Source organism: Natator depressus, chromosome 2 (genome assembly GCF_965152275.1).
Source record: "Natator depressus isolate rNatDep1 chromosome 2, rNatDep2.hap1, whole genome shotgun sequence".
NCBI lineage: Eukaryota > Metazoa > Chordata > Testudines > Cheloniidae > Natator > Natator depressus.
The window spans coordinates 94,681,061-94,703,943 of NC_134235.1; the positions used below are offsets into that span (position 1 = coordinate 94,681,061).

Here is a 22,883-nt window from a genome sequence, read left to right on the forward strand (position 1 = left end):
AAACGTCCCCCCCCTTACTCTCACAGATATTATGGAGCACACAGCAAGCAGCAATAACAATGGGAATGTTGGTTGCGCTGGGGTCTGACCAACAACGCCAGTGAGCTTTTAAACGTCCAAAGGCACATTCTACCACCATTCTGCACTTGCTCAGCCTGTAGTTGAACTGCTCCTGACTACTGTCCAGGCTTCGTGAGCCGTAGGCTGGGGTAGGTGAAACTGCACTGTGCCGCCAGCTGGGAGAGCAGCCTGAGGCAGAAGCCTCCAGCTCACAGGAGATCAGGATAGCAGAGTTGCAGCGGAAGCAGTGGAGCCATTCACCATTGATGCGAAGGCGCCCAGGAGCTGCTGCTGTGTGGCCAAGGCAAAAGAGCAGCAGCCCTGGAGCTGTTTCACGTGGAATGTGCACCTGCAAGACTTCTTCACCAGTGACAAAGGACAGGAATATGATGCACCTAAAATCTAAAAAGGCCCGCACATTTCCCAGAGTCACTACCCTTGATAACAGAATGTCAGTGATTGCACTGGCTACTTGGATCACAGCAGCCCTCACAGTAGACTTGCCCACAACAGCAGTGGTGACGGTGAACTGAGTGGGCTCCCGCTTGCAGTGCTATGGCGTCTGTGTGGTTAACCCAGGAAAAAAGCCGCAAAATGATTGTCTGCTGTTGCTTTCATGGAGGGAGGGAGAGAGGGAGGGGCGACTGACAACATGTACCCAAAACCACCCGCGAAAATGTTTTTGCCCCATCAGGCATTGGGAGCTCAACCCAGAATTCCAATGGGCAGTGGAGACTGCGGGAACTGCGGGATAGCTACCCACAGTGCACCGCTCCGAAAGTCTACGCTAGCCACAGTACTATGGACGCACTCCGCCGACTTAATGCACTTAGTGGGACGCACGCAATCAAATGTATAAAACCACTTCTGAAAAATCGACTTCTATAAAATCGACCTAATTTCATAGTTTAGACATACCCTCAGTATTGGATATAAGCATCGATTCCAGGACTCAACACCTGCAACTCTCTGGTCTAAAAATATCTGAGTCCTGTTAAAATGAAAAGATACAATAAAAAAAATTTTAAAAACCCAACATAGGTCATCTTTATGACCTCATTTTTTCCCAGCTAGTTGGGTTTTTTTGTTTTGTTTTTTGTCAGTGGTTTGCCGTTACTGTTGCATTGTGTACCGTGACATGCTATAATGTTTCTATGGTAAAATTATAATATTACTACATAAACTATGAACTGTTATCTTCAATCTTTCTTCTTGCTCTTAAGAACAGGTGCTATTTCAAGACAAGACAATGATAAACCATATTCTGTTATTATTTATCAGACCAAGGTTTCACAAATTAGGAGAATGAATTATTCGACAGCATTTTCATGTTTGCTCCACTGCTTACAAAAATGCATATTTTGCTCCAAAAATGTGAATGCCTTCTGTATTTAAGAATATGTAGAACATTGATTTCACTATCCTGTCTTAGTTTATTTCTTACATTTAGTGCAGTATGTCATATAAGTGAATTTAATAAAGCTTCTTAAAGAAATCCTGAGAAGTCAAAAATCCACTAATACTATATCATATATATATTATTCATCTGCATATTAATGTATTTTAAGTGAATTTAATACTGGTGAAAGATGCTGGTATGCATTGCCAATCCAGAAGACTTAATTCCTCTGTTTATTGAGAGATGATGTATAGTACTCACAGCAGCAGCACAATCTTTCCCGCCAAAGTGCCTCAGTCATGTTTTGGAGGATAATCTTTAGCTAGTCATGGGTGACTATTCAGATGTATGGTTTCAGAGTAACAGCCGTGTTAGTCTGTATTCGCAAAAAGAAAAGGAGCCTTTAGTCTCTAAGGTGCCACAAGTACTCCTTTTCTTTATTCAGATGTAGATGCCATTCATATTTGAGGATGGTAATTGTTGAACTCCTGAGTACAAATGTCACTCAGAGGACCCTTCTCCCAGTAACTGACTTCACGTGTGTCTGGGAGAGTATACCACAGTTCCTCTCCAGTGTTTACGCACCATTATATCTGGTTTTCCCATCTCTGCCGAGACTGAGGGTAGTTCAGTCTTTGTACTCATTCACCTTTCTGATATGAGTAGCAACAAACTTGATGGTTATGGTATTGGTGGTGGTTTTTGCAGTGTAAACACTTGCTGTCTTGGAATACCACTTCAAATTGGCTATTTACCAGCTGACAAATGGTAACTACATTTGACTATTTTTTTTCTATCTGATTTTTATACCGTGAGGCCTGTTCTTTAACTTTTCAGTGCTAAGAGTTGAGATTTATTCTGATTCACTAAGGAAAAGAAAATGAACTGAACACAAAAGACCAATTTATTTAGTGAAAGAAAAGAAGGTAAGAGCTTTTTTTTATTATCTGAACCAAACCAGACTGATTCAGTTCTAGTCCCTGACAAAGAATCCTGGTTCTTGAGGGTACCAGACCTGACAAACTTCTCAGTGCAAATCTTACAGTTGCGTACTATAGCTCCAGTCCTGCATGGTTACATGGGAAGGCAGGGGTCTGCCTTCTCTGAGTCAGTTGCAGGACTGTGGCCATAGTGTGTAGTCAGTAATACAGTTCATCTGCAAACATAGTCTGCATACTGTACTTCCATTAAGCAGAAAGGGAGAAATGTGCATAATATAGTAATGGGATATTATTCCTGCAGTTCCATCAGTGTGATCTGCATGCATCAGTACACTGAATGTAGGGAATGCTATTACAGAGGAGAGACATCACAGTCACTGGAGAAAATTGAATTTCCAGAGAGACACCATTACTGCTAGAACTGTGCAAAAAAACTCTCCCTGCCAGTGAAACAAGTAGAAAAATACATTTCATGAGCAAGTTACAAACGTAAAAATGAAAGACTTTTGTTCTTCTCCTTAAACTGTTGCCTAGTTTAGGTGGAAACTTAAATCTGTCACTTTACCTTAAAAATTGTTTGTTTTTTAAAACAAAATACTGTAATCTAGGAGGGAAAATTGTTAGGTTAGCATAGATCAGTCACAAATATTAACACACACACACCTGGGGATGTTCATTAGTCTGTCACATATGGGCTCAGAGTTGCATTACATTACATATAAATAAAATAATTTGAAAACATAGTGCTGTCACTTGGAAAGAGTTACGGTTCTGCAGGACAGAATGGAGGATTGTTGGATCTCTTTGGAGCTTATGCTCAAATAAATTGGTTAGTCTCTAAGGTGCCACAAGTCCTCTTTTTCTTTTTGGAGCAACAGAATCTCAGCTATTTTTTAGAGCAAGTCCTCACTGCCACTTACAACAAGCTGTGAGAGTTTTACATCTCAGAAGAGGAAATCCAGAATGGCAATATGTGGAGATTCATCGTTCCAGTGAATAGGTTTACTATCTGGAAAGGTATTTGGATACCAGGAAGAACAATAGTCTTGAAATTAAGGCTCTGGACTAGGAAATATGGGTTCATGTCCTGTGTGACCCTTGAAAAATCATTTGATCTCTCTGGGCCTCCATTTCCCATCTGTAAAATGGAAATAATATTATCTTCTTTCTCCTCCCCTTGTGTCTTGTATATTTGGCCTGCAAAGGAGCAGGTACTGTCTCTTATTATGGGCCTGTCTTCACCACTGCACTATGAAGAAGCTCTCCCATCAGCGTAATTACTCTGCCTCTAAGAGAGGCAGAAGCTATGTCGGCAAGAGAGCATCTCCTGCCGACATAGCGCGCTGTAGACACCGCTTTAAGTAGATGTAACTTACATCACGCAGGGAGGTGTTTTTTCACACCCTTGAGTGATGTCAGTTACACTGACTTAAGCAGTAGTGCAGACAAGCCTTATATATTTGTATAGTGCCTAGCACAATTAGAGACACTAGTTTTGGCCGAAGTCTGAGAGTGCTAATTTCATAAAAATAGTAAATACTAATAACCAAGGTGATAGGCACTTTACAACTGCCTGACATAGGCAGGGAATAAAGCTAACGGGAATTGCACATTTAAAAACATATGAAGTTGCTTTATACAACAAGAAAAAACATGTTTTGTACATAATGTTCTTTGCAGTAAATAACCAGCTTTTATTGCTGGTGAACAAGCAGATGTCCTGTATATCAACTCATAATTCTACAATACAGCTAGAAATGGAGGGCACTGATAGATCTAGGGGGAAATTAGATTATAGGGCTGATAAACTATGAAATCAGTGGAGCTATACCAGGAAAGAATTTGGTCCATTGTTTTTCACCTTATAATGGCCATGATATCTCTGTTAGATGTGCAGAATGGGACTCTATGATGCTAACTGCAAAACATGGAAACCAAGCTTATTATCCATTTGGATTCCCACCAATTTCCTTGGCTAAATGACAGAGTCATTATGAACTTCTACCTGTTCTGTATTTAGCCCTTTATAAACTCCTTGCACTTCACATTATTATTCTTTGTTTCTCAGTTTTTCACTGACCTTTCTTTTGCTTTCACTGACCTTTTCTCACCTTTAGGGCTTCTCCTGTCTATTGTCAAAAGTCTGCTCTTGTATTAAACAACATTTCCCGCTTGCCTCCTGTTGATTTTTCTCACCTCTTCATTTGTTGACCTTTTCTAGATTCAGGACATTTATGTAGTGTAACCTTTTCCTAATGACTCACCCATCCACCCTTTTACATTTCCTTACTCTAGCTCAGTACTCTGCATCTTATCAACATTGTCTTATATCTTCATCTATTTTTCCTATCATTGCAACAACTGTCACTGCACTTATTGTCCCAGTTTTTATAGCACCAGAATTATTTGTTATTGTTATATGTTTATATAGTATCATAGATAGGCATGGCTTTTTCCCCAAGTCAGCCCCAAAATTGACTAATGTTACAAAATGACAGAATCTCAGGCTAAGCAAATAAAATGGAAAAGCCAAAATACAAGAGCAATGGAATCAGAGTAGTAAAACGTGCAGGTGATGATTGTTCATGTTCTTATCAGTTTCTTTAGCACACAGAATTGAGAATCAAGAATGGAGTTTTCACAGGTCTTTCTGCCATCACAATTAATCATAAGCTTTCGTGAGCTACAGCTTACTTAATTGCCACAATTACTCCTTTTCTTTTTGCGGATACAGACTAACACGGCTGCTACTCTGAAACCAACAATTAATCATGTTGCCTCAGGCACTAAAGACCCTGCCATGAGTCTGTAATGTTTTTAGTTATTGTTCTTGGCTGATTCAGCTCAGTTTATTAAATGGGTTAAGTGAAGACTGTTCAGGGGCTAATTTTTGACTAATTACATATTTTAAAAAATGTATATGGTTTTAATTACACTTCACATTAGTGAAATGACAGACTAAGCATTTTTATTTCTTTAATTAAATTAACACTGTCATATTCAGGGGGCTCTTAAAATCAAAATACATTTTTAATTAGAAATATGTAGGAATTAATCTACCTAATTATAAATGTCACCCTTTATTTTAAGACAGATTGAAAGTTTCAAAAGTGAGTAGTGATTCTGGTTGCCTCATTTTTTGAGTGCTCAAGTTGAAACTCCTTAAAGGGGACTGATTTTCAGAATGGTGCTCTTCACTTTTTTAAAGAGGAGCACCACATTGAAAATCAGACCCTTTTAGAGTATTCCAAGTTAACATTCAAACACCGAGGTACTCAAATTCTCTAGTCACTTTTGAGATCCTTGGCTTAGACATCTTGCCTGAAAAAAGATGAAAACCACATTATATTAGACTAGTTAGATATAAAAGCCAACCATGCCTCTTGGAAATAGATCGTCCCTGAGGAGGGTATGTCATGTGTTGCATTTGTGCACAAAGAACAAATATACTTTGTCAGAATTACCTTTATTTCTGATAAGAGACATGAGGTGGGTGAGGTAATACCTTCACGCAGCTCACTTTGGCCAGGAACAGTGAACCGTGGCCACTTGTGAGCTGCGGGCAGCAGTGCAAATGTAAACAAATGGTCTGGCAGCCCACCAGCTGCTTACCCTGACGGGCCACAGGTTGCCCACCACTGCTCTAGATAGTCCTAGTCCTGCACTGTAATAATTGCCTACATATTTGTTTAACTCATTTGGCTATTCAATATTATACACTTCTCTTTTCTCATGCCTGATTGTGCACCACTGAAATCAATGGGAGATTTACCATTAAATAGATCCTGGATCACTTCCTTACCCATCACATTTCCTATTCTACAACTACCTGTGTGAAGCAACTGCAGGATTCAGAAGTTTAACTAACACAGATACAGACAGACACCCTCCCACTGATCCCACTAAAATAGAAAATTAAATTACAACAGTCTCTTTCTATAAATGCAGTCCATTCTTGTCATTGATTTCCATTGCTTAATGTAGTGTTACTTAAGACTCCCATGCTGATATTCAGAGTCACTGACCATCCACAGCTCCAATTATTTTCATTTAATTTTTTGGGCGTTCAGCACTTCTGAAAATCAGCTCCCTTGCCCCTAAATCTGCAAACATTCTAAAAAGTTTTAGGTGGACAACTCCTATTAAAATCAGTGGCAGTATTTCAGCATTCTTCACTACTCTCTGAAAATGTACTGTGCTCCTTAACCTAATAAAAGGGTAAATCTTTTAATTAAATAAATGTTTAGATAACTGAATGAAAAATAATACCTACAATCTGTTTTGCTTGCTTTTGTTTTGTGCCTCTCTTATTAGGATCTTATTTATAGATATGTTTAAAAACATGAGGGGAAGTCGCAACCATGACTTGAAAGAATCAAGCTCTCTTAGGGAGAGAAGTGCCATTTGTAAATGGTAGCATCAAGTCCATGCATTATTTACGTTATCATTAGCTTTCTCAACAGTAGTCCTATAGTGTCTGGTTTGAGGGTTTGATGTTTGCATCAATTAAAAAAAAGTTAATTTTAGAAATGATGCACACAAATTCAGACTAAAGCAAGTATTTGGAACATCTGAGTAAGTCAGAGTAATTTTCATAATTGATCTACTTCCAATTTATTCTGTGCTGTCATCTTAGATGTCTTTCTTATCCATGCAACTGGAGCTTCTAGTCGTGACCCTACATTAAGGCTAATTGGTCAGCTAATGCTGTGACAACATTTCAAAATGAAATGACTTCCAAGGTTGCTATTTTGTGGAATGTTAATTTCTCCTTCTTTCTTAAGGATCTGGTCTGACACCAGTGGGAATCTTCCCACTGACTTCAACAGGTTTTGAATCAGGCCCAAAGTGGTAAGTTAATCAGGGGTGAAGGTAATATTAAATTCTTACCGGTACGGGGGGGGTACCGGCCCCCAGAAGGGGTGGAGCCTCAAGCTGAAGGGGCAGGGCTGGTGGGGTCAATCTCCCTGAGCCAGCCCATCCACACTGCCTGGCCCCCACTGCCTGTGGCTCCAGCAGCGATTAAAGACTTCAGGGCTCCAGCCCCTGCCGCGGTAGCAGGGGCGGCGGCGGCCAGAAGCCCCGGGCCCTTTTAAATCGCTGGCCCTGAGGCAGCTTCCCCTTTTGCCCTCCCCTTCAGTGGCCCAGGGGAGGCAAAAGGGCCAGCGTCATTAGAGCACTGCTGTGGCAGTGCTTTAACGTGGGCTGCGTACAGGCCAGTACCGGCATTTTACCGGTATGCCATACCGACCCATACCAGCCCACTTGCACCCTGAAGTTAAGTATTCTGTAGATAATAGTGGGCATCTGCAACTACGGTACTGCATATTAAATCCCCAGTTTAGTATGATATATGGCTGCACATATCAAATATGAAAGCAGATGAATATTTTGTTGTTCATTTACTGGGCTAATAGAAACATTTGCTACTGTTCTGGAAAATTAGCTTTAAAATGGTGTTCACTGTGCCACAGTTTGCCAACAATTAATCTAACAGAGTCAATGAACAGAACTACATGCTAATAACTCAGGTATTTCCTGTAGCTCCTGTCTTATTCATACTGTAATATGATAAATTAAAAATCTGCAAACTGATATTGATTGTTCACTAGAGAATAAAGTATAAACAAATCTGATGTCCTCATACATAGCTTCATATTTTATACATAGCTTTATATTGTATGTTGCATCAGATCATACCATAAGTCTTCCGGTCGATGTTTGACTATTCATCCATCTGTACCATTCTGTAATAATACAAATAACTTCCCCTTTATAACGCTCCTTTCCAGTAAATAAATTGAGGCACCCAAAATCAGAAAACAGTTGTGATAGTTTAGGCCAGAGTGACTTATTCAAGGTCGGAGAGCAAATCTGTGGCAGAGGCAGGAAAAGAAGTCCAATCTTAATTCTGTGCATAACTAAAGCCAATCAACACTTCAAAAATCATGAAAATGACAATATTTTTTAAAGTATTTTAGTATTATTGGATTTTGAAATTGACCTTTTATCCAAAATATTTGACGTTTTTAAATCAAAATGGTGATCAACATTTTTTATTTACAGTAGCACCTCAGAGTTATGAACACCTTGGGAATTGAGGTTGTTCTTACCTCTGAAATGTTCATAACTCTGAACAAAATGTTATGGTTGTTCTTTCAAAAGTTTACAACTGAACATTGACTTAATACAGTTTTGAAACTTTAATATGCAGGTGAAAAATGCTGCTTTCCCTTTTTTTTTTAGTAGTTTACATTTAACACAGCACTGTACTGTATTTGCTTTTTTTTTTTTTCTTTTTTCTTTTTTTTGGTCTGTGCTGCTGCCTGTGTACTTCTGGTTCCAGATGAGGTGTGTGGTTGAGTGGTCAGTTCGTAACGCTGGTGTTTGTAACTCTGAGGTTCTCCTGTACCAAATTTAAACAAAAAATGATAAACATTTTACAGGAAATGAAAAATGTTGATAGTGTCAGAAATTTGGGGTAAAAAGTGTCTTCCTATGCAGCATGGGGCATGGGTCACTTGCAGGTTCATAGTGTTAACTATGAAGTCTTTAAATCATGATTTGAGGACTTCAATAACTCAGCCAGAGGAGAGGGGTCTATTACAGGAGTGAGTGGATGAGGTTCTGTGACCTGCAATGTGCAGGAGGTCAGACTAGATGATCATGATGGTCTCTTCTGGCATTAAAGTCTATTTTGAAAGGCTATTTTTCCAATTAAATTTTTTTTCATTTGAAAATTTTTGTCCACTTCTGGCTTTAACCTGTAATCATTACTGCCAGATACTGGGATGGGACGACTCAATAATTGTCCTGTTTTGTTGATTCCCTCTGAAGCATCTTGCACTGGCCACTGTCAGAAGACAGGGTACTAGGTTAGATGGACGATTAGTCTGACATAGTATGAACATTTTTATTCTCTTCCCCTCTTTCTCTTTGCATATTTGTTCTGTGCATGCACATAAAAGCTATGCTCATACTCACCGTAATGTGTTTCATGATAGTGAGTATTTGTCTCCTGACACAGCTCTACAAAGGAACAAAATGCGAGTGTAGCTAAATGACAAAATAAGAATTCAACTGTTAGTTGAACACAACTGTTAATTGCCTAGAGCTGCAGTGCACAAAGATATACTCTTAAGAATTTCATCAACTTGTATAATAATAAATTTTAAAAACTGTACAGAATACCACTGGGGTTTTAGGACATAAGAATGTGATTGTCTGGTTTGGAGTTCCTGCTCTGTCTTAACACTGGAAAGGGTGTAAGCATTCACTTTAGGTTTAGAGAGAAACTAGTTGGCAAAATGAGATTTATCTGCAGACCTCCAAATTTTCCCTTGATCGCAGCTAAACAGCATTCATCAGACCTGAATGTGAAAAAGAATCTTTGCTTTTTAGCAAATTGTAACGTAGCTCTCAATTCACCTCCATTTGTGCTGTCTTCTGCCAGTGTAAACCAAGATGCGCAGCTTGTGGTGGGGAGGAGGAAGTTTCGTTGTAAAGGCCTGGCAGTCTGAAAAGTGACACAGCTGTAGTGGACCAGTGCAACAGGGAAGTGGAGGACAGAATACTGGGGGATAAAAAGGGCTATGCAGAGCATTGTATCGTGCTCAGTGCTGGCTGGTGTGTGTGTGTGTGTGTGTGTGTGTGTGTGTGACTGCCCTGCACCTTTAAGCGGGGGGGTGTTTGGCTGGCTGGCCAAAAGAAGGGAACAGTGCTTTATGGCTGGTGGGGAGGGGGAGAGGAGAGGAGAGGAGTAGGGGGGTGAAAACTGCTGTAAAAAGGGTCTGCGTGGTCTAGGGTGAACAGATAGCAAGTGTGAAAAATTGGGATGGGGGTGAGGGGTAATAGGCACCTATATAAGAAAAAGCCCCAAATATCGGGAGTGTCCCTATAAAATCGGGACCTCTGGTCACCCTAGCGTGGTCACTGACTTATCCCCTGGGAATGCAGGATTTAAAAGTGGCGGATCTGCGCATGAAGCCTCCCGTCTTACACAGACCAGGACTGAAGCAGCACCTACCCTCCCTCCCCTTTTAGATGGTAAAATACCAGGTTTGGTTAACACCTACTGTGGGCATTATGCTAGCCGTCCCTTGTTTGGGGGGGGCTGGGAAGGAATTTTGCCCTTACCACCATATTGGCTTGGATGCAGTTGGGGTTTTCTTCGCCTTCCCCACAGCAGGTTCAGGTGGGTTCTGTTCATGCATGGCATGACGGGCGGTAGACCATATGTCGCAATTCATTATTTAAATGTAGGGCAGATGTCCCATATAGGTACTCCATAGGAAAGATATACAATGACCGGATAAATGGCTTGGAAAAGGACTTAAAAAGAGGTGTTCATTAAAGGAACAAAAGAGGGGGTGGTTGGGGACTCCTATGATTGGCATGGCAGGGAGCCAACCCCCAATTCTTATAGCCCATCTTAACCCTCCTATGGGGTGGGGGTGGATGGTAAGGTCCCAGCAATGGATTTGCTGGAGGGGAAAAGAGGGGGAGCTGTAAAATCCCCCTGGGTAATTATGGAATAAACAGGGGGTTACCTGAACCGTACACTTTTATCTGCCGGTTAGTCCCAGACATCTAATAATAAAGTTGCAGCCTGATTAAACCCATGTCAGATGTCTCCTGTCCTTCTTTTGGCATAGCCAGACAATAAGCAGAGCAGTTAGAGATGTACTGATTCTATGTATGCTTGGCAGTCTCTGCTGGCAAGGTTACTATGGAGCTCCTGGAAGAAAGTAAAGCTGCCCTTTCCCAGCATAGTTCCTGGGGTAGACCAACAATGGTAAAAACACCTGTCCTCCCTCCTTCTCCCCACCTCCACCTCTAAGAATCAATCCCACACCTCAGGCTATAGCTGGTTTCTCTGGTTAAATTTGCATCTCTCTGTGCCAGCTGGGGTGAATCTAGCCCACAGTGTGCCAATATACATTTCATTGTTCTTGGACTCTTATTTCTAGTCTAACCACTTGTCATCTGTGGGAAACAATATAAATAATTAGGGTTACCTTTCTGTATCATAATATTCCAGACAGCTGAGCAAAAAGACTCTGCTCTATACTATCCTTGGAATGGACTCACCTCCTTGAGAGAGTAATTGTCTATGATAAGCCTACATGGAAGCAAGAGAGCTTTGTCCCACTGAGTCTTTCCAGAGACCATTTTCCTTTCATAAGGGTCAGCCCTGCATGGTGTTGAGTAGTGCTGGCTGGAAAACAATTCCATTTTGCAAAAATATTTGAAATTTGGTTTTGTTCTGATGTGGAACAAAACCAAGACCTTTCAAAATTTTTGTGAAAAAATTAGTGCGCCTGTAGCCAATGTCCCAATGGTTACGGTGATCATCTGGCATGTGGGAGACTCCGGTTCAAATCCCTACATTGCCTCATTTGTTTTGGTTTGAACACAATGGTAATTTTCAACAGAAAAAAAGTTTTGCCAAAAAATTTTGGACCAGCTCTAGTGCTGATTGCCTTCAACTCCCATTGACTTCAAATGGAGTTAAGCCCACTCAGCACCTTAGAGGGTGGTGCCCGTTATTCCCCTCTCACACCTTTTGAGCAGTTACGTGTATAGTGAATCTTTAGCTAGGAGAACACAGTACATTTATTGGAAGGTTGCCATAAATAGCTTCCCTCATGTTGGCATAATATAGCACACTATGCTTTCTGGTTCCAACCGGAAGACACAACCTCCATGTTAGGCTTCACCAGCATGAAGAGCTGCCATACCACCGCATGGGCCAGCTTCATTGTTTCCTATTTTTTAGTTTGATAGTAGATTTTGATTGTATCGGCTCTGGCTGGTGATTATGCTTTGCTTTGTTAAAATAAGCAGCTTAACTCTTGAATCTTAATCAAACCCTGTTTGTTGTTTTCTTGTTGTGATCCCTGTTGATTTTTTTCCTCCTCTGAAACCAGCAAAGAGATAGTGGTTTGTTTCAGTTTGTGAAACTCATAATTTTTTCCAGACTTTCCATTTCACGCTGTTTGAATTTTATTAAGATCTCTTTACACAGGAGCTGAATGCCAGCTATATGATGCCCTAAGGGAACCAAAATGTTGTTGCTTTAATGTCTCAAATCTCTTGAGACATTTCATTTGTACCAGAAGCTTCTTGGAGACCTGTGGCTAAATACATAAAATATTTTCAATGTTTACAGAAAGACTTCTGTCTCAGGTGGAATTTAATATAAATATTTTTATTTTTACCTTCAAATTGAATTAATGCCAAGCTTGCTAATAACCCTCTACTGCTCCTTATTGAAACAGATTGAATCTTGTTTGGTTAGTTGGTTTTTGTTTTGGAAGTGGGGTGATACAGTATATTATAGTGAGATTGGATTTTCTAAAGAGTGTGACTCTTTATTTTCTTTTTCATATTCAACTGCACATCTCTATTGACTGTTAGCAAATATTTGCACCAAAAATATCTTCTCCACACTTCTCCTCCTCCCCCCCCCCCGCCCACCCCCCATCCCTTGAAACAGTTTTTGGAGATTGATCTTGACTGTTCTTGTACACCTTCCAGGAAAAACTGCTGAACTATGCCTGATGCTCACCTGATGTTTTATGTTAAGATCAGTCTTGATATCATCTGAACAGTTTAAGCCTCTTCATAAATATTGAATACAATAATCCAGTACAGAAATAAGATTAAGGACTGCAGGAGGTATTACTAATATTAAAGCTGGTCAAAATGTTTCAAAATTTCAATTTGTGTCAAAATTTTGACAAAAAAGGATAAAAATTATATGAAAGTTACATTAAAGTTAGTCATAAAAAACAGTGTAACTTTCATATAATTTTAATCCTTTTTTGTCAAATTTTGACACAAAATTCCTTGACCTTTTGAATTTTGAAAAATTTTGACCAGCTTTGATCTACATGCCTAGTCTGGGAGGGGGATTTATTCATGGGTGTTTATCAAAGCAGGGTAAATAAGCTCATTATGTAGAATTAGAATTTTTTTGTATTAATGTAAAAACAACTTTTAAGATTCTTATAAGAAATATAAATAAATAAAACTGTAGGAACTTTTAAAAGGCCAAGATTTTAAAAAGTGACTAGTGATTTTTCATTGCTAGATGTGAAGCACTTGAAAAGGCAGCTGAGATTCAGAAGGTGGGTGAAAAATTAGGCCCCTTTATGAAAAATTAGGCCCCTTAAAGGTATCTCAAGTGGGTCATCAAAAAACGGAGACACACCAAAATCACTAGTCACTTTTCAAAATCTTTGTCTTGTAAATTTAACAGAAATTATTGAGCAGTTGAAAAATTGTGTTTACTAATGGCCCAGGAAATCAAATATTTTCCTATGTCAAATGATACCAAAACTCTTGATTGTTAATACTGAACCAAATTAACAAACCGATTTCAACTCAGCCTCTAAAATTGCACACACAATTATTTGTGTGCTGATTTTTGCATGCCCAAACCACTTTGTGGGCTGACTATTCAAATTATCTGAGCAAATTCCATTTACATGCATAAATGTAGATTTTATGGGGCCACATGCAATATTGCAGGGGCAAAGTTGCATGTCATTTTGGAAACTGGGGCCCTAAATGTCTCCTTCACATAATTCTTCCTCTTGAACCAATATTCACTTTAACCGCCTGCCCTTGAATGTTTATTTACATTTAAAAATCTTTCCCAGTTCAGTTATTCATCTTATCTACCTCTCTTCTTCCTCCATGTATTGTCGTGGGAAAGTCCTGAGAGTAAGACAGCACAGCACTTACTTTTCACAAAGGAAGAAAAGATTATTTTAATTTATATTGTAATTTGCATTATTTTAATCTAATTGTATAATACAAATAAAGTTCGTAGTACGGAATGTATTCATACTGACTGGCTTCTGTAATCATCAGATGAGTTGTAGAAGCTGCCTAATGCAAATGTACTCCAACAGTATGAATATTATCTCTTAATCCCTTTAATGCTCGCTCTCAATACAACCTCTTTCCAGTGATAGACCACAATGGCATTTTTGAAGTGTCAATGTTCTGTTAAAATATCAGCACAGTGGAGGCACGATGTACCTTGTACATTTGGCAGTAATGAAGTGGTTAAGGGAATTAAATTTAATTGCCTAGTCACCAGTACAGGCATCTGAAACAAAGCCATAAATAGTTGACTGCATTACTGAAGGTTTCTTATTTTATTATAAAGACTCCTCTCATTCGGTTCAGATTATTTTGGCTGGATGACTAAAATTGAATCGAAAGGCTACATTCACAAAGTTCTGCACACACATGTCTCTCAGAATACATTTCTTTGCTGGTAGAAGTAACCATGCAGAGGTTCAAAATGCCACAAATTTACTATGAAAATTGAGAAGTCATTTCCAACAGCAGGGTGAGCACATGAATTATAGAGGTCAGCGCATTAATTTTTAACTGTTATAAAACAAGTACTTACTTTTTTTCCATTCCTCCCACTCCCTAAATCTTATCGCAGGATGTGTGACACAGGAGAAGGACTGTTCACCTTTCAGACAAGGGAAGGAGAGATGATCTATCAGAAAGTCCATTCTGCAACACTGGCGATAGCTGAGCAACATGAAAGACTAATGATGGAGATGCAGCAAAAGGCACGGGTAAGATCTTACCTCCCGTGTTTTAAAAACTTCCATTGGTAAAGTGAAGAGTTATGATGATTGCAGAGTACAGCTCCAGCTAGTTATGCCATAACTGTGTGATTTAAAAAAAAACGGTCCCAACAACTTTGATTTTTTTTTTAAAGATGATAATACACAAAATAAAGAAATAATCCATCAGGCTGGATGGAGCAAATTCAAAGAGTGCATGAAAAAAGAAACAGAAGGTAATTTTCAACTACATCCTGGAATTTTGGGATGATGGTTGCACAGTCCTACCGGCTTCTTTGTATGTGTGACAAAGCATGCAGCAGCACACTACACATATTGGAATTTGGAGAGCAGAGATCCGGGGAAGCCAGAGAGAACGGAAGTGCAACACTTACAGTGAGAAGTGATGGCTGAGGATTTATAGGGAGGAATCTAAATAAAAAATATTGTAGAACTGGAGACAGGAAGATTTACTGACATAGGAAAGGTGAGAAGAAGAGAGTTCAAAATCAAGGTTAAAATGAAGTTGGAGACAAGCAGAAGGTCCAAGCCAAAAACGCCAAAGAGCAAATGGAACTGTGTTTAGTGATGTTCCAGTTGCCCAAAACACTTACTACTCTACAGAATATCTTAGTTCTATTGGTTATAGCATTGCCACCTTTCTAATTGTGGTAATAAGACCCCTCAGGCCCTACCTCTGCTCCGCCTCTTCCCAGCCCCCATTGCTTGCTGGATCATCTCCACCTCCCTCCCCCTACCCAGCTGGACTCCCTCTGCTCTGGAACTGGGACGGGAGCTGCTGCAGCCAGACAAGGAGCCTCCCTGCAGATAGGAGGTGGCCCCAGTTGAGCAGGGGCTAATGTGGGTTAATGACCTGGCGCCTCCCTCCCACCCCACTTTAATCAGGTTTTTGGTGTCCGGTCAGTACATCTGATCAGACACTGCCAGGTTCTCTTTTTGATTGGACTTTCTGGATGAAAACCAGGCACCTGGCAATCCTAAATGCAACGGTACCCAAACTTTTGAGGGCCACGCTGCCCCCTTATCCGTGTCCCTGCCACCTCCTGCCCCACCCCCAGAGCTGGGTACTGCTGGGCAGGGGCACACACACAGGGGTAAGGGGACAGGGTCTGTGGACCAATCCGCTGTCAGGGGCGGAGCCGCAACCAGGCCACAGTGTGGGTCGACATCCAGGCCCACAGCCTGGTGCGGCTCCACTCCCGGCCCCACCCTGCCCACAGCCTCAGTCCTGGCCAGAGCAGAGCCACAGCCAGGCTGTGGTGGGGGTCGGCAGCCGGGCTCCCATCCAGGTGTGGAGCCATGCTGAGGCTGTGGATGAGGCCAGTCGCATGCCGGGAGCCGGTGCCATGGCTGGGGCGGGAGCAGAGCTGGGGTAAGGGGTGGCACTACCTCCCTGCCCCCTATGGGGGCTGGCCTGGACCCTCTGTGCCCCCCCCAACAGTCCCACCATGCCCCCCTGCCCCACAATTTGGGGACCATTACCTAAATGGCACCTGGACACAGAAGCCAAAAAACAGACTGTCCAGATAAAACCCAGATGGGTGGTAACCCTAATTAGGTACATAACAAAGCAGCTTTTTTACAAAAGTGATTGAATATTAGAGATGGTGTCATAGGACTCTGTGCTCACCACTGGATGGCAGCCTCTTTGGGCAATCCTGGAGATTAGCTCTGCCCAGTTCAGCACCCCCTTTCTTCTTTCTACAATCTACAGCTCTCCTCCTGCTCACAGAGTCACAGCATGGCTGCATCATGACTCTGGCCTCTGACCAGATCACACTTTGATTCCCCTTTGGGGGTGGGGGAAGCGTCCTTCAAAGTCTTTCTGCTCAAACAGCGTCAGGTAGTCCTCACACCTGCCTCCGTGACCCTGGCAGTCTTCTAGTTCACTACCCCAAGCAGTACCACTCTGCAGTATTTGCTAGTGCAACCGAGGCTCACCCTCTACTCTGTGTTCCAGTTCAGGACCCTATAGTAAGTGGTTATGGTCTGTGACTACACCAATGACCCCCAGACTCCTCCGGGGGGCATGGAATCAAGGAGTCGTAACTGGCTGCTTGATAGCCACCCCCAAAGCAAAATGGAACTTTGATGCAGGAGGAATTGAACCCTGTATGTCTACTGTTTTGGGGGCATTTCAATGAGAATACAGAGAATGGCTACAGTTTGCTTTATTTACTTATTTATTCATGGGACTTATTTTTCAGGACTTCCCACCTGCTCTCCAGCAGCTTTACTGTTTACTGAAATTGTTTTGGCTCTGCCATTAGATGACTGTTTTAAAAACATCACTTATGGTGCTTCTGACCATATGGTGAATAACATTAAATTCTTAGAGCAGACTGAGAAATATCCAACCAATGTCTTTTACACTTGTGTCTCTGGGATGTAAACTTGATGGTGACCTCCAAAGTGGGCAAAATAGGCTTGTGAACTGTTTTACTGCTTTATGGTTTATAAAAGAGGCCTGAAAGTTTGTTGATGTATATTAATACCCAGTAAGTCCACTGTTACCTGAGTTTACTGGAGCATTTACTGGAAGTCTCATATATATGAGAAGCTCCATCAGCCTATAACTGAAGAGGCATGAAATCTTTAACAAAAATAGTTTTCCCTTTAGTTAGATTGCATTGCATCACATCTCCAATATTGTAATCCTACCATTTCTCCAGATGCCCCCTTTGTTCTTAGCAGACAAGTTGTGAATGTATAGTGCAAGAAAGGAAACAAAAATATGTTTTAAATCTAGGATTAAGAGGCCAAAAATGTATTTTAAATTCTGCCTTCAAGTTCCCACTTTGGTCTTGTGCCCATAGCCTTTACTAGTTAACTTTTCCTTTTTTTCTGATTCTTTTTATCTTGAACTGTGTGCAATTAATATTGTATTAGATAGGGATTTTGCATTTAATTTTTATGAAACTGAAAGTGAAGGAAACAAAACACAAAAACTGAAGTTTAATAATAAGTACATTATTATATAAACCAGGAAATTAAAGATGTGAGGCTAATTCCATCCATACGCCTTCCTTCCAGTCTCAGTAAGTTGAATGAAAGAAGGGACTGTCTGTAATAGCTTTGATTTTTTTGTACGCTACATCCTGAACACTGTAGCATTTTTAATACTTAATGCTCTAATGCTATGTTTAAATTCCTCCAGATTAAAATTGTTATAATCCAATACTGTAAAAGATTAATGGAGTTTATAAAGGAAATGATTGCGAAGCTTTAACCATAGCAACCCTGATGAGGTATATAGATTATATACTCCATTATGAGAACTAAAAGCAAAGTGGGTTACTTTAACATTCATAGAATACCAAATTCTGTCAATAAAGAAAAGGCAAGATTAATTTTTCCTGCAAGAGGTCTGTCAAATAAGGGTATTGCTAATAGCTAGTAGCAAAACTTACTCAACGTTTGGGGAATTATGTAAACAAAAAGCCTTATTTTATCTCAGTATAATAAGCAATAAACTAATTTCTCTGCTAAGAAACCTACTGCTGAACAGTAACACTAACGGTGTTGTATGCTGGAAAATTCTGTGGGTTGCAATGGATGGGAAAAAAAATGAATCCTTCCCAATACCCTCCAAAAGGCATGAAATGGCAGCAAAGCTTCTCCATAGCAGCCACTGCAGTATCAGGGATGCAATTGCTCTAATGTCTCATATACCCTTCCATCACCACGATGGAAAAGAATGGCAAGTAGATACATGTAATCACAGACACATACACTTGGTGCCTTGCCAAATTCCCCTCCACACTGTGGCATTGGGAGACCTCCTGGAACAAGGGTTGAGGCACCCTACTCAATTGACCACACTGCTTCTGCTGCAGTCAGAAACTTACCCAGCCATGGGAGGCATGGATCATGTTTTCCCCAAAGTCAATGCCAAGAAAAAACAGACATGCCAAATTTTACACTGTCATGCACTTTCTGCAAAGTGACTATGAAATATTACCAGATCCCAGCAGCAGCATTTTACACTCCCTTTGAACAGGTGTACATGACTCCACAAGGTACAGGGCACTGGACAATTGTGCTTGATGCTGGAAGTACCTTACTGACAGAACATAAAAGCTGTTTTCTAGTGTTGCAAAACTTTTCTTTTCTTTTTTGCTTTTTGACAAAAATAGGGTGACAGAATCACTGTATTTCTGAGTATTATGTTTTGCTGGTGTTTTATTTTCACAAAAACATTTAAAATAATGTGTTTATTGTTTAATAACATTTAAAATTAAATAAAACAATGACTGGTTTCTATTAAAGGCTTTTTTTGTGCCATTGTGTTATCTATATTAGCTTATTTCTATCTTTGGTTTTATCATTAGTAAGTTGTACGTGTAGCTATTTGTGCAAGATGAAAAGATGTTATTGGCTTCCAGGGTACTTTTTGTTTTAATATTTGTCTCTTACTATTTTTGGTACATCTGGTGCTTGTAAATGTTGAGGGAATGATTGAAATCCTCTGTGTATCAAAAGAAAAGCAACAGCATTAGTGCAAGTTTCACCATACTGCTACACAGGTAAAGCCTCCTAGTATAGACACAGTGTATACTGGCAAAGGGGTGCTTTGGGTGGTATAGCTTATACCAGTTCCCCAAACAAAATAAACTGCACTGACAAAAGCACTTTTTTGCTGGTATAACAGCATCTATCCTAAGGCTTTGGTCAGTATAAAAATGTTGTAAAACGACAATCACATCTTAATCAACATTACTATATTGGCAAAAGTTTTAGCTGTAGACCTCGTCTCTAGGGATGAGAGAATATTTCACTCTGTATGCCCATTCAATCCTTTGCATCTCTCTTTTTACAATCAATAAGGATGTCAACTATTGCCAGTTCTACTGGTAATTATAAAAGAAACTCAGAGATTATCAAAGCATGTGAATGCAGTTGTTCCTAATGATCCTTATGTGTCTAATCTCCTTGCACCAGTAAAAATTTCCCACGAGTCTTTCAAGTGGGACTCTTGGGCCTGATTCTTCTCAAACCTACCCCCTCTTTACACTGGTATAACACCACTGACTTCATTAGAGTTACTCCTGATTTACACCAACGTAAAGGCACACACAACCAGTCTCGTGTTTGGATGTGTAGAATGGGGAATTATGGGTTGCAATGCACTTTGATCTTTTTGAATGCGTAGGGTAAGTTTTATTGTTCTGTTTGTGAGTGAATGACTCTGTTATGATTGGCTGAGGACAGAGATGTGTAATTTAATAGCCCTAAAAATTGCTTTTTCAAGAGGTGGCAGTAAAACTTCATTTACGTCTTCTCAAAAGAACTGTAATTTAACATTTTTAAAATAAGGTTTGAATAAGATGAAAACAGCTGATGTCAGTCGTACGTCAATAACACTAGAAACAAAGTATTTGGAAAACAGAGAATTTTATATATTTGCACAACAAGTACAATTTTAGTAAGTGTACAGGAATTATAGGAAGGCGATTCACTAGCATGGTGGATGAGAAAGTGATGAAATTTCAGAGGGTGACTCTTTCTTCTTCTGACATGAGACATTTTACAAAAGATTAACCTCTTACAACTTACGGTGTCTATACAGCTCTCTTTCACTCTTCTCCTATCTATGTTTCTGTAAGTTATACTCCAAGAATTATTTTGGGGAAGTTCTGTGGCTGTGTTATGCAGGAGGTCAAACTAGGTGATCACAATGGTCCCTTCTAGCCTTGGAATCTATGAATCTACTTCTGTCTCAAAGTCATATAAATTTAAACTGTGTCATTTAGGCAAGGAGAACAGTAAACGTGTTGACGAAGGAAACCATGGTACTCTACTCAAATTTTGATACCCAAGGGGGTATTGTTCTACCATTTTTCAGATATGATAAAGAACCAAGGTCCTAACACTTGTGGTTGTTAATGGTCCTGTTTCACTTTGTGTAAGAGCATAGGTATTGAATGTAATGTCCTGGACAACAATCCAACTGCTTCCAAATTCTTCCCACAGTTCTAATTTGATACAATATTCTTCTTCATGTCTGTCCTAAAAAATTATATATAGTTGCTGTGCACTTTTATAATCAGCTGGTGCATCTCACCTCATCATCATAATAAATGTTAGGGGGCTTATTCCTTCACCCACTTACTTCCCTGGTCCTTCTCGCATGAACAGAGAGCAACAATACCTGAAGTCCAAAGGTGCAAACAATTCGATGTTTAGTGGGGTGAACTTCCAGCAAACATGATTCCAGTTTCCTTCCTTAGTGTCTCCCTTCCCAGCTCTGACACCACAGAGCCTTACCTGTGTCCCTGTTCCCATTCCTGCCCTTAGCTAAACATGATTCCAATTTCCCCACCCCCATTCCCTGCTCCCATTTCCCCCACACATACACCCACCCACTTCCTGATTGACTGCAGACTATATAGGAAGACTTGAGTTCTGCTTAGCTATACCTTAACCAATCATTTTACTGAAATTTAACTAACCAATCCCAACATATTGTAACATGATTATTTAACCAATTATATCCCACCACCTTAATTAGTTTACACCCAGCAAAATTAATTATACAGCAGACAGAAACAATCACAGACCCAGACAGAGATTATACAGACAAACAATAGGGAAATGTGATAGAACAGTGATAGAACAACAAAGAAATGAGAATTTCACATCCCAGCTATTGATAAGTGAGTTCTTGCAGACAGGATGCTATCAAACTAAGTTTCCTTTTACATCTTCTAGGCACTTCCCTTTCTCTGGAGGCGATAGGCATTATCAGGATTTTATTCCTAAAAGCCCAATAGCACCTTATTTCAATGTGACTAGTTTGGAATGTGAGGATGTGACCATTTACTTCCCAGCTTATGGCTGCCTCTGCTCCTTAGCCAAAGGCCTTAGCCTAAGAACAGGCCCTCAGACTGTCACAGTAAGAGAAGGCCCTTACACCAGCAGACAGTGATTTTGATTCTTTCTTTTATACCTCTATAACTAGCCAAGTGATAAGAATACACCTAAATTCCTAGGGTATAGGCCTTTACAGACAGGCCTAAATATCTATATCCTAACAATAAATATTTTTGTTTTTCTAAAAGATATGCTCTAGGAATAATTCTGAGGATGTTCTATGGCCTGTGTTATACAGGAGGTCAGACTAGATGATCACAATGGTCCCTTCTGGTCTTGAAATCTATGATCATTAGTCTATATGTAGGTGCCTGCATTCCATTATCTCTTTATCCACTCCTCCAAGGTGTTGTGAGGCTCATTTAGTTATTGTTTCAAAAACTCTTTGAGAGCTGAAGATTAAAGTTGACATGGAAGTTCATCGTTTTTATATTATTATTATTATCATCTCATGAAAAAATTGTCCAGTTCAACTCCAGAGAGCTTTTGCAAAAGTGAACCTGTCTCTCCTGTCTGATGTACCCAAACACTGAACAGCTGGTAGTGTGCTATTTCACAGTCTGTGATGAGATTCCGCCCACTGGCAGTTCCCTGCCAGCTGTAGGCATTATCAAGGGAAAAATGTGTACTGCTGTTTTTTTTCCTCAGTCTCAGTCTGTGCACTCCTTAATTTTAGATTTGAGTATTGTAACCTCAGTTCCTATCAGAGTCAATTAGTTGATTCAGAAGTCCTGTTGGAATATAATATTTTTTCTATGACCATCTGTCATGGGGACCTTTACTCACCACTGGATTGCCTCCTTCTGACCACATCTGGGGATTAGCTCTGGCATCCGGATGCCCTCTTCTTTTGGTCACCAGCTCATCTCTTGGTCCTTAGGAGCTGCAGCACCTCATCTTTGTGTCTTAGCTCTCCCAGTCACAATAGTCCTCCATTTCCAGATTCTATCAAGTTCTTCCACACCATCCCAGGTCGTCCTTAAATCCACT

At 40.2% G+C, this 22,883-nt stretch overlaps 1 protein-coding gene across 2 annotated transcripts in view; it reads left to right on the forward strand.

The window, feature by feature from the left end:
* DOK6 (docking protein 6) overlaps positions 1 to 22,883 on the forward strand; it is a 423,151-nt gene that overhangs the window by 292,415 nt on the left and 107,853 nt on the right. For both annotated transcript variants that reach the window (XM_074944708.1, XM_074944709.1), the window contains exon 6: positions 14,870 to 15,008. In XM_074944708.1, the coding sequence (XP_074800809.1) occupies positions 14,870 to 15,008 (139 nt within the window). The remainder of the gene's footprint in view (positions 1 to 14,869; positions 15,009 to 22,883) is intronic.